This window comes from Miniopterus natalensis, chromosome 1 (genome assembly GCF_054644295.1).
Source record: "Miniopterus natalensis isolate mMinNat1 chromosome 1, mMinNat1.hap1, whole genome shotgun sequence".
Classification (NCBI taxonomy): domain Eukaryota; kingdom Metazoa; phylum Chordata; class Mammalia; order Chiroptera; family Miniopteridae; genus Miniopterus; species Miniopterus natalensis.
Genome location: NC_142081.1, coordinates 200,158,635 through 200,174,030, shown reverse-complemented (window position 1 = coordinate 200,174,030; position 15,396 = coordinate 200,158,635). Strand labels below are relative to the sequence as shown.

Below are 15,396 nucleotides of genomic sequence, written 5' to 3'. Positions count from 1 at the left end.
AACTGCTGGAGATGCGAGGTGCGGGGCAGGGGTGAGCAGGCATCAGCCACGGAAGTGTGGATGTCCCTTTGTAGATGTCCAGGGGCTGGGGAAGCTGACCTGGTGAGATCCACATGGCAGAGGGAGTGGACACTAGAGAAGTAGTGTGTGCCCCCCTCCACTCTCCATCTCCCTCCTCCTCTCCTCCTCCCATGCCCCCTCTCTGGGTTCCCCAACTCCTGGGCTGCCCCCACTCTCTTAGCCCTAGAGGTGGCACCGGTCCCCTCCCTGCTGTTTCTGTCCCGCTCTGGACCAGCCCGCTGGGCTCCCTGCAGATGGAGCTTTACTGGACTCGTCTCAAGTTTCCCCAGTTGAGGGTGCCATGTGTTTCCTCCTGGGACCCGAGGTAGTAACAAAGGACCCAATGATGAATAGCTGCCAAAAAGGACTGGAGAGGGGGGAAGGGGGGGAGAAGAGAAGGCGTCAAACAAAGCAGGTGACACACTCAGAAGAGGGAGCAGACAGGAGAGGGGCTGGCCCGAGTCCCGGGGCGCAGTGTGGAGAGCGGACAGGCAGTGAGCGATGCGGTTAAAGGGAAAGAGGGCAGGAGAGGGGGCGGCCGGGGAAGGGGGTCGGTGCAGAGGGCCCAGCGCTGGGGACAGGACACCAGGGGATGGAAGCGCGGCGGCTGCGACAAGGGTGGAGAAGACACAAGTCCAGGAGGCGGGGGCCGGGAACCGGACGTGGTCAGAGAGGGGCAGCGGCCTCCCAGGGCCCTCCTGCCCGGCACCGTGCACAGGGTGCCTGTCTGTCTGTCCCACCGCTGTAACAAAAGTGCCCCACGGGGTGGGGGTGGGGTGGGGAACTCACTTTCCGGAGTCCTGGGGGCTGGAGGTCCGATCCCGTCCCGCGGACTCGGCGTCTGGCGAGAGCCCTCCGGGCGCACAGGCGGCACCTCCCCGCGGCCGCCGGGGGAGGGCGCTGCCTCCACTCGGGGGCGCCACCCTCACGACCCGTCGGCTCCCCGAGGCCTCGCCCGCTAACGCCCGCGCACCAGGGGTGAGGCTTCAGCACCTGGGTTTGGGGGGCACAGCCGGCCGGCCCGGGGCAGTGCTGCTGCGGACGCCGCCCCGCCCGGCCGCGGGGGCCCTTCCCGTCCTCCCCGGGCTCGCCCCTCCCGGGGGACTGAGGCCGGCCCCCAGCCACACGCTGTCGGGGGTCTTCATCTGCGGGTCCGGAGCGCCGCCCTCGCGGTCGTGCTGGGCGCGGGGGGCACGAGGCCGCCACGCGGGGGCCGCAGGCGGGGGGGGTGGGGGGGGTGCGTCTCGCTGGCCCCGCCGGGTTCGGCGCCGCGGAGCGAACGCCCGGTGGCGGCGTCTCCGGGAGCGCTCGGGCCTCGGGACCACGGGGACGGGGCTCCGGGAGAGCCGGCGGCCGCGCGGGAAGGAGGCGGCGGGGGCGCGCGCCCACCACCAGGCGCCGCCGCGCCCCGCGGGCCAGGCCCTCCCACCCGCGGGAGGCGGTGCCCACGAGCACCTAAGTCAGCGGAGGGCCGGCTGGAGAGGGGCGCGCAGGGCCTCCCCGAACGAGCGGGGTCGGCCGCACGCGCGGGGAGCGGAAGTCCCGCCCCGGGCGGGGGGCGCCCCTCGGAGCCGCCCCGTAGGCCCCGCCCCTCGCCTCACGAGGGTCCCACCTCGCGGCCCTCTGCGGGGCCCGGCGCTGGCGGCCGGCCGCACTTCCGGTTTCTGGACCGCGCAGGACCCGCCCCCTGGAGGCTCCGACCCGCCCATTGGCTGTTTCCTCCAGAGGCACGCCCACGCCCTTGAGGCCACGCCCCGCCTCGTCCGGAGGCCACGCCCAGCACGACCACGCCCCCGGTCCCCCGCCCCGCTGACCCCCGGGCCCCGCCCCTCCCGGCCCCGCCCCTTGCCCCGGGCGGCGGCTGAGGCGACCGTTGGGCGCGCGGGCGGCGGGCGGCGCGGACGGGCCGGCGGGCGGCGCGAGCGGCGGTAGGTTGCGGCGGGCGCAGGGCCGCCCCGCCCGCTTTCTTTCTTCTCGGCGCGCTCGCCCTCGGGCCCGGCCCCGCCCAGCGCGGCGGAGGGCGCGGGGCGGCGGGGTCCCGCTCCTCGGGCCGGCTCACGGGGACCCGGCCCGAGCTCGCCGCCGGCCGCGCCTTTTGTTCCCGGCGCAGCCCCGGGGCTCGTCGCGGGCCGGGCGTGGGTCGCTGGAGGCCGCGGGGCCGGCGGGCCGGGCGGGGCGGGCGGCGTTGGGGCGGGACCCGGACCCCCCCCCCCCGCACCCGGGTGCCCGCCGCGCTCGCCCCCGCGGACCCCGGATTCCCGCCGGACCCCCCGGCCCCGCGTTGTGTGGGCAGAGGCGTCTCCAGGGGTCCCCACTCCGGACACCCACTGCGGGCCCCTGTCCCCCGGCCCCAGCTCCGCCTCGGTGCGGGAGTGGTCATTGTGGACGGAGTGGTCCTGACCTGTGGACAGTGGCCCCACTTGTGGGGTGTGGACGAGCGGTCCTGACCCTTGCGGGGTGTGGACGAGCGGTCCTGACCTGCGGAGAGTGACCCCACTTGCGGGGTGTGGACAGAGCGGTCCTGACCCCTGTGGACAGTGGCCCCACTTGCGGAGTGTGGACCGAGTGCCCCCAGAGTGGGCCTGGCTGGGCATCTGCCTGGCCACTGGACAGGGATATGCCCTTGGGCAGGTGACCACCGCGCCTGGCGTCAGTTTCCTCCTTGGTGGACGGGGTTGGTGGTGGGGCCAGCTTCGGGTCAGCGTGGTCAGTGCGGGGGTCGCCGCACAGTCGCAGGACCTGCGGGCCGGACAGTGAGGTGTGCACGGGAGGGGTCCCGCCTTCCTGGAGGATGGAAGGCAAGGTACCCCATGGGCGGTCTAGCAGTGCCAGGGTGAGGAGTTGGGGGCCTGCGTTCTGAGACTCAGCCTGGGGGGGCAACGCATAGGAGAGGAGCTTTACTTCAGAAATAGAGGGGTCACAGTGTGAAGTTTCATGTTGCCTTACCCAGTGGCTTTGAGGACCGAGGACAATGGCATCAATTCCTCAGCTTCGGGCACTCTCCTCGGATGGGTCTGCCATCGCGGAGGTGCCCACCAACCGGGCCACTGGGTGACTGATGATGAGGGACACCTCCGGGTGGGGCATGGGAGGGCCACAGGGGCTGGAGGAGGTCTCAGAGAGGTCACCAAAGGGGAGGGCTGAGGAAAGGCCCTGGACTTAGGCTGTGGAGGAGGGGAGAGGGCAGGGCCCGGTGGCCTGAGCGCTCAGGATGGCCGTGTAGTGGGAGGGTCAGGAGGTGAGGAGGGAGGCAGGATCCGGCCTGTGGGGCAAAGACGAGGGGGCTGGAGGCTCCTGGGCCCCCAGTCAAGGGCAGGCCTCCTTTTCCCCTGTGGGAGTGACCGTCTGAGAGGAAGGGGTCAGTGGCCAGGCAGAGGAGCAGCTGAAGGGCTGGGGAGGACCGAGGACATGGCCTCGGGCCCAGGCGGGGCCTGGGACATCAGAGGGCCGGGCAGCTCCAGTTTCTAGGTGAAGGCGGTGAAGGAATAAGCAGAGGGAGCCGAGCTCTGCCCACAGCCTGCACCTCCACAGCAGAAGGCTACAGCGTGTTCCTTTCTGATTTCACTGTAAATGGTCCAAGCAAGACAGGGTGAAGGAGAAAACGGTTAGGTATGGTGACACACGCTGTGCAGAAAGCGCACAGGACAGCGAGCCAGAGCGTTCTCAATTTCTTTGAATTTGGTGGCATTCCTATAAGCATTTTACTTTCTATTTAGCACTTGTGTGACTTTCCTGTGGCCGCTGAAACAGATTACCACCAACTTTGGGGCTTAGACAACAGAAACTTACTCCCTCACAGTCCAGAGGCCAGAAGTCCGAAATGGACTTCACTGGGCAGAGGCCTCGGTGAACCTCAGGAGGCTCCAGGGAGGCTGTCCTCAGCCCATGGCCCTGAGCCACACATCCCAGTGCCCACCTCCCCCTGCTTCCATGGCTGCATTCTGTCCTCCACTCCCCCCGCTTTCCTCCCTCCCATAAGGATACTCGAGAAGATTCTGTTCATGGCCCACCTGTGTAACCCAGGATCCTCTCCCACGTCAGGATCCTTAAGTTAATCACTCCTGCAAAGCCCCTCTTCCCTATAAGGTGACACTCAGTTCCTGGGGCCAGGACCAGATGTCTTCGGGGACCACCCTTTAGCCCACGACAGTGCTGCTGACTTTATTTCTGAAGGACTATGGCGCTTCCCTTCCGTGCTGAGGAGCAGCCACCTCACACACCTTCCCTGGGGCCATCAGGCAGGGTCTGTCCCAGCCGCTGCTGTGTCCTGAAGGGTCTTGTGTTTTCCCTGCTCTGCCCTGGAGGAGAGGCCTGAGCCACCCCAGGAAAGAAGCTAAGCCTGGCTTAGGGTTCAAATCTAGTAGATCACCCGTTCTTTACTTTTGGGGAGTTGGTGGCCACTAGCTCCTTTGGCCATCTGATAAAAGCTATCGTCTCTTTCTGGAAGTAGACACCCATTTCCAGAACTTCTATCTGCTGCTGCTTTATAGTTTCTGTTTCTCTACTGAGATAAGCCATCTGCTAATTCTGACCATATTTTCCACCAAACCCCTCACACACTATATTAGCTGCTTTAAAGTTCTTATTTGCTGGTTTCAACCCCTGGTTTATCTCAGGATCTGTTTCTGTTGACCTCCTTTCTCTTGACTGTGGTCACACCTTGCATCTCAACATCTGGTAGTATTTGAGTGTCCCGGACATCGTGACTGGTTCATCACAGTGATTCGTTGTGAATTGTTGATTTTTGTTTTGGGAGTCACTTTGGACTCCAACCGAAATCTCTACTATAATCTCTGCTTGGTGCCTTTGGCCTACCATCTGCCTCCTCTTTCTCCTTGGATGCTCCTTGTTCCCGTATAGTTCAGGGGTTGGCCAAGGACCAGATTAGTTTATGAGCAGATTTTAGGGCTTCTTCTCTCTCCAGCTACCTCCTTTCTGAGGAATTGGGATGTGCCCTTCTCTTTACAGGGACCCAGTCATGTCCAGACTCCATTCTCTGACTCACACTGGGAGGGTTATGGCTTTCTGCCTGAGCTCCGGTCACTTGTACCAACACCCCCCTGATCATCTTACCCATTGCAACCCTCCTGTTGTAGGGGATAGCTCCCTCCCAGCTCCGCCTGCTCTCATAGCTCTCCAGTACCTTCACATAGTTTGTCTGTATATTTTGTACCTGGTTGGAACTTGATTGAGCAGCATAGGAGAGTGCATGAGGTTTTTCACTGCATGATAGACTGTGATTAGTAGTCTATTGATTAGTAGCCAGGCGTCGATCCTTGGGATTTATTGTTTGTCATCTGGAGAATCAAGTGATCAGGGAGTGAGCCACTCTAGCCTAAAGGAGAGCTCTTCTTTAACAAATCCCAGATTAGGTGAAGCCTGGGCCGGCTCTCCCAAGTGTTGGCCTGCACAGTGCCCGTCTTCGCACGTGGGTTCGATGAGCGCGGTGGTGGTAGAGGCTGTGCTCTCCTTGTGTTCCTCTGAGGTGAGCCATTTAGGGGTGAGGGCAGGGTTGTTCTTTGACCTCCCAGAGGTTCATGCTCTCTGGGCCTGGCGAGTTTATTAGGCCTCAGACTCCGTCCGGGCTGAGGCGAAGGCGCAGGTCGTCACCCTTTGGTACCACATTCCTCACCTCATCCTTGTTACCCGGTTTGACTTGGGGCAAACTACTCCTGTGTGCCACAGTTTCTGTCTATATAGTAGGTCGGTAGCAAGGCTATGGTGAGGGTTAACGAGGATGGGTCAGCCTCCTCGGTGCCAATTCAACACTAACAGGAATCCCCAGTTTGGGGTGCAGTGAAGAAGGAAACTTGATTCAGTGCAAAACAGCTCAATTGTGACACAGCAAGGCTGTGAGAACAGCCCGGCTGTGAGGCAGCCCTGGGGCCAGGCCCCGTCCAGCTACATGGCTCTGCTCCGCTCCCTGCTGGTCTGCTTTGCCTGCAGTGAAGCCGGGGAAGGGCAGTCTGGTGGAAAGGGAACGCCCGCGCTCAAGGCCAGAGGGAAGCTGACTTAGAGACAGAAGTCGCCGCTGCCGGTCCCTGATTGGTCTGGCCTCGTGCAAGTGACTGCTCCAAATCCTCGCAGTGTGACTGGTCTAAAAGGCACTGTCCTGATGGGTGGTTGAAGAAGCAGCTGTGCAGCTTCTCTTGGGTGGGGAAAGCCTCGGTCCTACTGGTTGAAACAGGATTCCAGGAAACCTTTATAAGGGCTGCTCAGATGGCGGGGACACAGTGCAGGCAGGCAGTTCAGTGCAGGCTTCTCCCTGAAGTGTATTTTGCATGAGAGGACCCTGTGCAGAAATGGCTGTTATACTGTTTTTGTGCTTCTTTGTGTGTCTGTGTTTTTAAATTTAAGCCCACTTAAGTCACCAGGACCCCTTCTTTTCTTTCTTTTTTTTTTTTTTTTAAAATATATCTTTATTGATTTCAGAGAGAGGAAAGGAGAGGGAGAGAGAGAGATAGAAACATCAATGATGAGAGAGTCATTGATCGAGCCCGCAATCCGGGCATGTGCCCTGACCGGGAATCGAACCCCGATCGCCTGGATCCTAGGTCAACACTCAACCGCTGAACCACGCCCGGCTGGGCTCACCAGGACCCCTTCTTAACTAGGCATCTTCTTTCTCAGGGCCCACAGATAATATGTGTAAACCGGTGGAGAGCTGTGTCTGACACACAGGATGTGCTCAGTACCTGTTAGTGATAGTGCGAATGATGTCACGTCTAGGCTTGCAGTGTTGCTGTGCGTGGACTTGCGCCCAGGTGGGCGGCTCAAGCCTTCATGTAGCACATCTGTATCAAGCCCCTACTATGTGCCAGGCTATGGGCTCTGTGACTCCTGAGCACAGTTCAGCGGAGCCGAGCCCAGGACACATTCTCCCAGGGGACACTTGGGCAGAGTGAGGTGCCTAGACTGTTCCGTTCACCAGAGCCCCTCATTTCTCGGAGTCCAGCCCAGGCTGGTCTGTGGAGTGAAGAATTAGCAGCCAGTCACCTTCCTTGCTGCCAGGGTTGGGCAGTGGGGCCCTGTGGCTGTTGTAACAAAGCACCACACTGTGGGTGGCTTAACACAGCACAGACTTATTCAAAGCTCTGGAGGCCAGAAGTCCAAATCAGGGTGTGGACAGGGCTGCGCTCCTGGAGGCTGTGGGGGAGGATCCTTTCTGCCTCTCCCAGCTCCTGGTGGCTGGCCATAGTCTTGGGCTTGTGGCTGCATCACTCCAGTCCCCTGTCTTCATGTGGCCTCTCTGGGTCTGATCTTCCCTCTGCTTCCCTCTTATAAGGACACTTGTGATTACTTTTAGGCCCACCTGGATAATTCAGGGTCATCTCCCCATCTCAGAACCTCTAATCCCATCTGCAGAGACCCTTTTTCCAAATAAGGTCACATTTCCAGGTTCTGAGGATTAGGACCTGATGTATTTGGGGCCACCATTCAGCCCATTATCCACCTTGCCTGGATCGGGGAGGTGAGGAGCCATGTGGGGTCATGGGTGGGGACAGGGCTTCCTGCCCACATGGCGTCCTCTGGCCATTCCCCCTCCCTTGCATCTAAAGGGTCTGCTCCCCGCGCCCTGTTGTGCAGGACTGGGGCTCGCAGCTGTTCCCTCACGCTGTGCTGAAGCAGGTGCCCAGGACTGCGTGCCCTTGCGGGTTTTCTTGTCTTCCCACGAGTGACTGAGAGACATGACAGCAGAGCAATTCCCTGCAGCCCCAGTGAAAAAACAGACACAGGACAGGCCAGCATCACTTTTTCATCGTGAATCACGTAGGGCAAGACCACATTTGTATGTGGAAGGGGAGTCATGTAGGAGGCCTGTCCTTCCTGGCCATGTAGGGATTTGAGGGTGAGGCCAGGTGACAGGCAGATAGGGCAGGTGGACACAGCTTGGCCTGCCACTGTCAGCTGTGCCCCAGGAAGTGGCTGGGAAGGATGGTAAGGGTGGAGGTGACGTCCAGGTGGGATAACGGAACCAGCCAGGCTCTAGCCAGGAGGAGCTCAGGGACACAGTCAGGGCCGTGCTGCCCCGTGGCCTGCCGGGACACACATCCCTGTCTGCCCTCGCAGATTGGCTGGGTAAAGCGTGCTGTGTGTTTGGGGTGTACTCATACTAAAAGTTACTCATCCTTTATCTGAAATTCAAACTTAGGTGTCCTGTATGTTGACTCGCTAAGCCTGGCAACTCTATTTGTAGTCCCACTTTGCCCAGGCTTAAAACCACAGACAGGAGGACTGAGTAGAGATTAAATGGGAAGGGGAGAGGGACACAGTTTAACCTTCAGTGTTTTACGACTGCTGAACGAGCATTTGTTTCTGGGATCAAAATAGCCCCTCACTTCCATCAGCTGTGGATCCTGAAAGGTGGTCACTCTGCTGGTCCTGTTGGCTTTTCCCAAAACTCGGTCATTGCCAGGCTGGTGCCCAGAGCTTGTGGGCGGGGGCTGTCCATTGGCTGGGGGGAAGGTCAGCCCTGCTCTTTGAGCCCCTCAGACTCAGTCCTGGTTGGAGGGGTTGAGGGGAGCCAGGTGGAGCTCCTGGTCCTGTCTGAGCTTCTGGTTGGTGTGGTCTTTCACACAATTAGGATTTCTATAGTCCGCAGCCTCAGCCTCGTGTAGTCCAGCCTCTGGCAGCTGTTAGTCCTCCCACCTTCTCAAGATTGCCAGGCTCTGCTTCCCTGCCCACACATGCATGGCTTCCCCTCATACCTGTCTTTTGTCCTGATGCCTTCATGTGTCCCCAGAGCCCACATGTGTCCTCAGTGTGGGCACCACAAGCCGAGTGTGTGCTGATGCCATGGTGCCCACAGCGCTGCCCCAGAAAGGTGCTAGAGGCTGCACGGTGGTGTCCCCAGGCCGGTGAGTGGACAGCAAGCACAGCCAGAGCTCAGGGCCCAGCGCTGTGCGGGGCAGTTGGGAGATGGGTAAGGCTAGGAGGGCTTAGCCAAGGGGCAGTTGCGGGAGGGGGAGGGTATGTTCAGGGAAGAGTAATTTCTTAAATGGAGTCAGGGCTGTGGGCCCTCCTGTGTGTGTCCTGACCTGTGAGTGGTCGTATTGACCTGCCGAGCTGTCGTGTCCCCCAGGGGCGGGGCCCTAGGAGATCAGGGCCATCTCTAGTCCTCTGTTCATATCTGTCTCCCGGTGCTGCTGTAGAAGCCCCTCAGTAATCACTGAGTGAATGCACGAACAAGCGGGAAAGTCATGGGGCCGTGGGGATGGACCTGCCTGAGGTGGGCGTTGAGCTTTGCTCCGGCGCTGGTGAGGAGGCCTCGGAAGGCAGGCTGAGGGTAAGGCTGAGCCCCTTGAGAAGTGTTGTGGCTGTGAGCAGGGTGACACTAGGGAAGGAAGATGAGCCAGAGGGAGGGTGGGGCAGGTGTAGGGGGGCAAGATGGCACCAGGGAGAAGAGGCTGAGCCAGAGGGAGGGTGGAGCAGGTGTAGGGGGCCAAGGTGGCACCAGGGAGAAGAGGCTGAGTGCTGGACCACTGGCTGCATGGAGCCAAGTGACAGGGAGCCCCCTCATCCTGTCTCCTGCCCCTTCTCTCTGCTGTGATCGCCACCGTCATCCGGATGTCTGCTTGCCTTCCCTCTGCCGAGCGTCATCTTTCCTTAACGTGACCTTCCTTAAATTGCCCCGTGTGGAGAGTGTTCTTAATGTGATGTGAATAAAAGAAGTTATTTCCAGATGCACCTCCCTCTGTCTTTGTTACACCCAGCACACTGGAGAGTGACGGGAAGTGACAGGAAAGAGTCCCTCGTCAGGCCAATGACAGGGCTGCATGTGGTTGGGAGATGGCTTTTCCAGACACAGATGCCTGTCCTTTTGTCCTCTGAGGCCGAGGCGTCTGTCACCCTCAGTGCTGGTGTGAGCCCAGGCAGTATGAAATAGAACAGTTTTCTCATCGTTGGGGGCTTACACTTATTTATTTTAGATGAGAGGGCTTTGCACATTTGTTACCCTATGGATCTTGCTTGAGGCAAAGTTGACGTTACAGGGGCTCAGAATCATCATGTAATACTTTTGACCCTTGGGCAACCCGGGTTTGAACTGTGCAGGTCCACTTATATGTGGACTTCAATAAATATTCAGTCAGCACTCAGTATCCCCCAGGCTTGAAACCGCGATTCAGCCAACCGCAGATAGAAAACAGTGTTTTTCATCTGTGGTTGGGGTCCTTGGATGTGAAGGGCCGACTTGCGTAGTTTTGTGTGGGACTCCAGCATCCTCGGATTTTGGTACCTGCGGGGGTCCTGGAACCCCTTCCTCACAGACACGAGGGATCGTAGTTAAGTTTGGGCAGAGTCAAAAATTATATGTGGATTGTTGGTGCCCCAACCCCCCTGCATTGTTCAAGGGTTAACTGTATATTAATATTTTTGAAACATTAAGATCATATGGGCCTTTGTAATTTAATTTTAAAATAGTATTTTTTCTGCTAAATGTAGATTTTCTTCTTCACACAGTAAAAAGGGAAAAGTTCTGAGTTGGGGATGCTACTTGGTATGAGGCCTTCTGGAGGTGGAGACACCAGGGGCCAGCGATAAAATATTCAGGCAGCTGTGCCAGGGATCCTGTTCCAGGCCCTTCTGTCTGAGGCCTTGGGCGCTCCTCCCTTGGGCTGCCCCGCCTTCCTTGCAGCCTGAGTTGGACGGGGGAGCAGGGCATGTGTTTAAGGCTAGTGTTTCAAACTTTATGTGGTGCATATGACGCTAGCATAACTGTATTTCAGCTTTACAGTGTTTTCAGAATTCCAATTCATTTTAACGTTAATAACTGTGTCTACAAATTTCTGATGTGCTCAAAGAAATGAAACGTCCGTAAGTTTGCAGCTTGAATTTCTTGGCTCCCTTACTTCGTTCTCCTAGTTCCTGACTATTTATGCCATGTTTCCTGATTCTAAAAGCTACTTTCTGTTTGTGTAAATTCCCATCTCCATTTGTAATTGCTGTAACTGGCTGCCTAGCAATGGACTAGGCGGGGAAGGCGGAGGGACCTTAGCAATGAGCTGGGTGGGGAAGGCGGAGGGGTGCACACCTGGAGACCAGCACCCAGGCATGTGACATGCACCCTGCAGCTTGGCCTTTGGTTTCTTGGGGCATGAAGTGGTAAAATCTTAAGAACTGACATTTTTCAAAAACCCATGCAAAAACTCTGCATAAAAAAATTCTGAATGGGGACGTTTTATATATTGTACTCTTCTGTTGAGTCTATTGCAAATTATTCACTATGCATGCTAATAACTGTGGTGGCTGCCAACCCGCTTCCTAAGCTTAGATTAATGTTCAAATCTGGGAGATGAAGCTCCCAAGGAATTCAGGTAAGACTCTTTGAGAGAGGTTAATAATTTTTGTCAGCAGAAATACTTCATGTGAGTTCAGTTTCTACATAGGCACTTGCTTGTGTACTAATAGTGAAACGGGAGGTGGCCGGGATGTGCTGAAAGAGCCCACCGAAGTCGCCCTGTGTGAATCCTAACCCTGCCTAAAGCATGGTCATAGGCAGGTTTCCCCCCAGCTTTGGTTTCCTTGTTTGTAAAATGGAGTTACTGTTATCTTAGCTTGTGAGATCATGATTGCTTAGGTAGTTACTTTCATTAGCAAGGTTTTCCATTCTGTAGTCATTTATCTCTGGCATATGCAGCCTGATATCCTTAATCGCCTCATCACAGATTAGATTTGAGGGAACACTTAAAAAATACGTCATCATGCATTGCTACCTAGACATAAATATAGTGCTATTTGTATGTATTTATAGCAGGAGTGGTAACAAGTCAAATCCAACATTCATATTTTGCATTATGTGGTGTATTAGTTATCTTATGCTCTGTAACAAGCTGCCTCCAAATGTAGCGGCTTACAACAACAAGCGCTTGTCCTCTCAGTTTCCGTGGCCAGGAATCTGGGTGAGGCTTGTTTGTTCCTCTGTCCCAGGTCTCACACCAGGTGTCAGCCAGGGCTGCAGTGGGTGAGGGTCCACTTCCAAGCTCACGTGGTAGTTGGTGGCCTCAGAATATCCACTTCCAAGGTCAGCAATGTGGCTTTTGGCCAGAGACATTGTTCCTTGCCGTGTGGGCTGCTCTAAGGGCAGCTCACAACCAGGTAGCTGACATCCCTCAGAGCGAGTGAGGGGGAGGGTAAACAAGACAGAGGCCACAGTTTGTAACCTATCTTGGAAGGGACATCACATCACTTTTGCCATATTCTGTTTGTTAGAAGTGGAGAGCGAGGTTCAGCGTGAATCCAAGGGGAGGGGACTGCCAAGGGTGGGATCGTTGGGGCTGTCTCAGAGGCTGCCTATCACTCACTGTTCAGCCCTTGGCCCCAACTATTCATGTTCCTCCCACATAAGAAACACATTGTCCCCCAAATCCCCATGACAGCATCACTTCAAAATTCAGAATCTGTCATCTAAATCAGCTCCAGGTATGGGTAAGGCTTCCTGGCTGTAGCTCTCTGAGTACATTTCTTCTCCATCTGTAGGCCTGAACCAAAGGGCCAGCTGTCAGCCCCTCTGCCCACACCAAAAATGCAACATCAGGACAACATTGGTAACCACCGCAGACACTCCTCAAAACGAGGGACCATGGGAGGCATGAAGGAGTCACAGGTGCACAGCAGTCTTTAGTCCAGCTGGCACATGTCAAAGCCTCTTGATTAGGTCTCAAGACAGAGATCATTTCTCTCACTCATCCTTCTGTGCCTGAGTCATCTTCCCCTTTTCTCAGCCTGCTTCCTACCAGTAGAATTTTTGGGACCCAGTGTCCACTTTTCATCTCGTACTGCCTCTGACTCTTTCTGCTCAAGGTACTGATACAGTTTTCTCAAAAACTTTGTGGGCCTCCCGTGAATCTCATTGGTGTTGACTCCATCAGACATTCCTCATCTCTCTTTGAGATAACCCCTTCTCCACCATGGGCTCCTGAAGGGTGAGCACACAGGGCGCTTCAGCACCTGTGAGCTCCTAGAGCCCCAGTCCAGTGAGAGGGTCTGTGGGGCACATTCTCCGTCTGTTATACCTACTTTGGGAGGAAATTCTTGGCCTGACTAGGGTATGCTGCCTTTCCGTCACTGACATTTACTCGGAAACTGGAGACTCCTTCTGTGATGGGTTTTGTTATGAGGTACCTTTTTATGTTTAGGTAACACCAGTAAGCAATAGAGATCTGGGGTCTGTAATACTAAACTATTTGTTTTTCTTCTTCAGGGCATTATTTCCAGAAAAACTATGGCAGCATCAAGCATTTTCTGAACTGTGGACCCCCTGGAGTAAGAACTATGCTTCTGGTCTCTGAGGCGCATTGAGATGTACAGAGCGGGGGACACAGCGGAGCGCCCACCACCAGGGACGGCGCCCCCTCGCCTGAGGAGTGTGGAGGTTGCCAGGGGAAGAGCGGGGTACGGGTTCACCCTTTCCGGCCAGGCGCCCTGTGTGCTCAGCTGTGTCATGAGAGGGAGCCCCGCTGATTTCGTGGGCCTCCGTGCTGGAGACCAGATACTTGCCATCAATGAGATCAACGTGAAGAAGGCATCCCACGAAGACGTGGTTAAACTAATTGGGAAATGCTCTGGGGTCCTGCACATGGTGGTGGGCGAAGGCCTCGGCCACTTGGAGTCGTGCTCCAGCGATGAGGAAATGGGCTTCTATGAAGGAAAAGGCTGGCGGAAGCCCAGACTCGATTCCAAAGCGTTAGGTATAAACCGGGCAGAGAGGGTCGTCGAGGAAATGCAGTCAGGGGGGATTTTCAGCATGATCTTCGAAAACCCTCGCCTTCGTGCCAGCAGCTCAGAGCCCTCGAAACTGAAGCAAAGATCCCTTTCAGAGTCAGCGGCTGCGCGGTGTGACCTCAGGCACGAGAGTGTAAATGACCCGCAGCCCAGCCTGCTTTCCAAGGAGGAGATTTCAAAAGTTATTAACGATGATTCTGTTTTCAGTATTGGACTAGAGAACCATGAAGATTTTGGATTAGATGCAAGTATTTTAAACGTTGCCATGGTTGTCGGCTATTTAGGGTCTATCGAACTTCCTTCCACGAGCTGCAACCTGGAGTCGGACAGCTTCCAGGCTATCCGGGGCTGCCTGCGGCGCCTGCGGGCCGAGCAGAAGATCCACTCGCTGGTGACCATGAAGATCATGCACGACGGCGTGCAGCTGTGCACCGACAGGGCCGCGGTGCTGGCCGAGTACCCCGCCGAGAAGCTCGCCTTCAGCGCCGTGTGCCCCGACGACAGGAGGTTCTTTGGGCTCGTGACCATGCAGAGCAGCGATGATGGCAGCCTGGTACAGGAGGAGGAGGGCGTCTTGCGGACTTCCTGCCACGTGTTTATGGTGGATCCAGACTTGTTCAATCACAAGATCCATCAAGGCATCGCCCGGCGGTTTGGGTTTGAGTGCACAGCGGACCCGGACACCAACGGCTGCCTGGAGTTCCCGGCGTCCTCCCTGCCGGTCCTGCAGTTCATCTCTGTGCTGTACAGGGACATGGGCGAGCTGATCGCGGGTGTGCGGGCCCGCGCCTTCGTGGATGGGGACGCCGACGCCCACCACAACACCAGCACCAGCAGCAACAGTGACAGTGGCATTGGGAATTTCAACCAGGAAGAAAGAAGCAGCCGCGTGCTTGTGGTGGACCTGGGCGCCAGCTCGAGCAGACACGGCCCCAGCAGCAGCACCTGGGAGGGTGTGGGCGGGAGGGGCCCCCAGCCTTGGGGTGCCCCGTGGAATGGAGCCTTTAGCCACGACCCTGAGGCAGGGCCCCCACTCGAGGCTGCTCCACAGGCTGACAGGTGCTGGGACTTCAGTAAGCATTTGGGGCCCGCGTCTCACGTGGAGGTACCCCCAGCCTCCTCGCGGAGCTCAGTCCCCCCTTCCAGGAGAGGCACTGTGGGCCCTGGTGGTGGGTTCAGCCAGCGGTGGCTTCCGGTCCACGTCCTGCAGGAGTGGCAGTGTGGGCATGCCAGCGACCAGGAGTCTTACACGGACTCCACCGACGGGTGGTCCAGTGTCAACTGTGGCACGCTGCCCCCTCCCATGAACAAGATTCCTGCTGACCGCTACAGGGTGGAGGGCAGCTTGGCGCAGCCCCTGCTGAGCACCCAGAAGAGGGACTGGTCCAGGAAGGCTTTTGGGATGCACAGCATTTTCGGTCCCCATGGAAATGTTAGGAAGACTAAGGAAGACAAACAGGTAAGCCTGCTGGGGCTGGCTCAGTGGGAGTGGGTGCGGCTTGAAGGCTCAGTGACTGATGAAACGATGGCGCGCCGCCCAGCCCCCAGCCCCGGCTTCCTCAGCTGTATGTCTGCTGGGGCTGTGCTTGCAGGCTCCATCTTGCCTGGAGTCCT

General features: G+C 57.4%; 1 protein-coding gene across 1 annotated transcript in view; it reads left to right on the top strand.

The window, feature by feature from the left end:
• Positions 1–1,956: 1,956 nt before the first annotated feature.
• Positions 1,957–15,396, top strand: part of RGS12 (regulator of G protein signaling 12) — a 79,830-nt gene continuing 66,390 nt past the window's right edge. The window contains exons 1-2 of the mRNA XM_087828418.1: positions 1,957–1,988; positions 13,262–15,241. Coding sequence (XP_087684544.1) covers positions 13,361–15,241 — 1,881 coding nt within the window. The 5' untranslated portion in view covers positions 1,957–1,988; positions 13,262–13,360. The remainder of the gene's footprint in view (positions 1,989–13,261; positions 15,242–15,396) is intronic.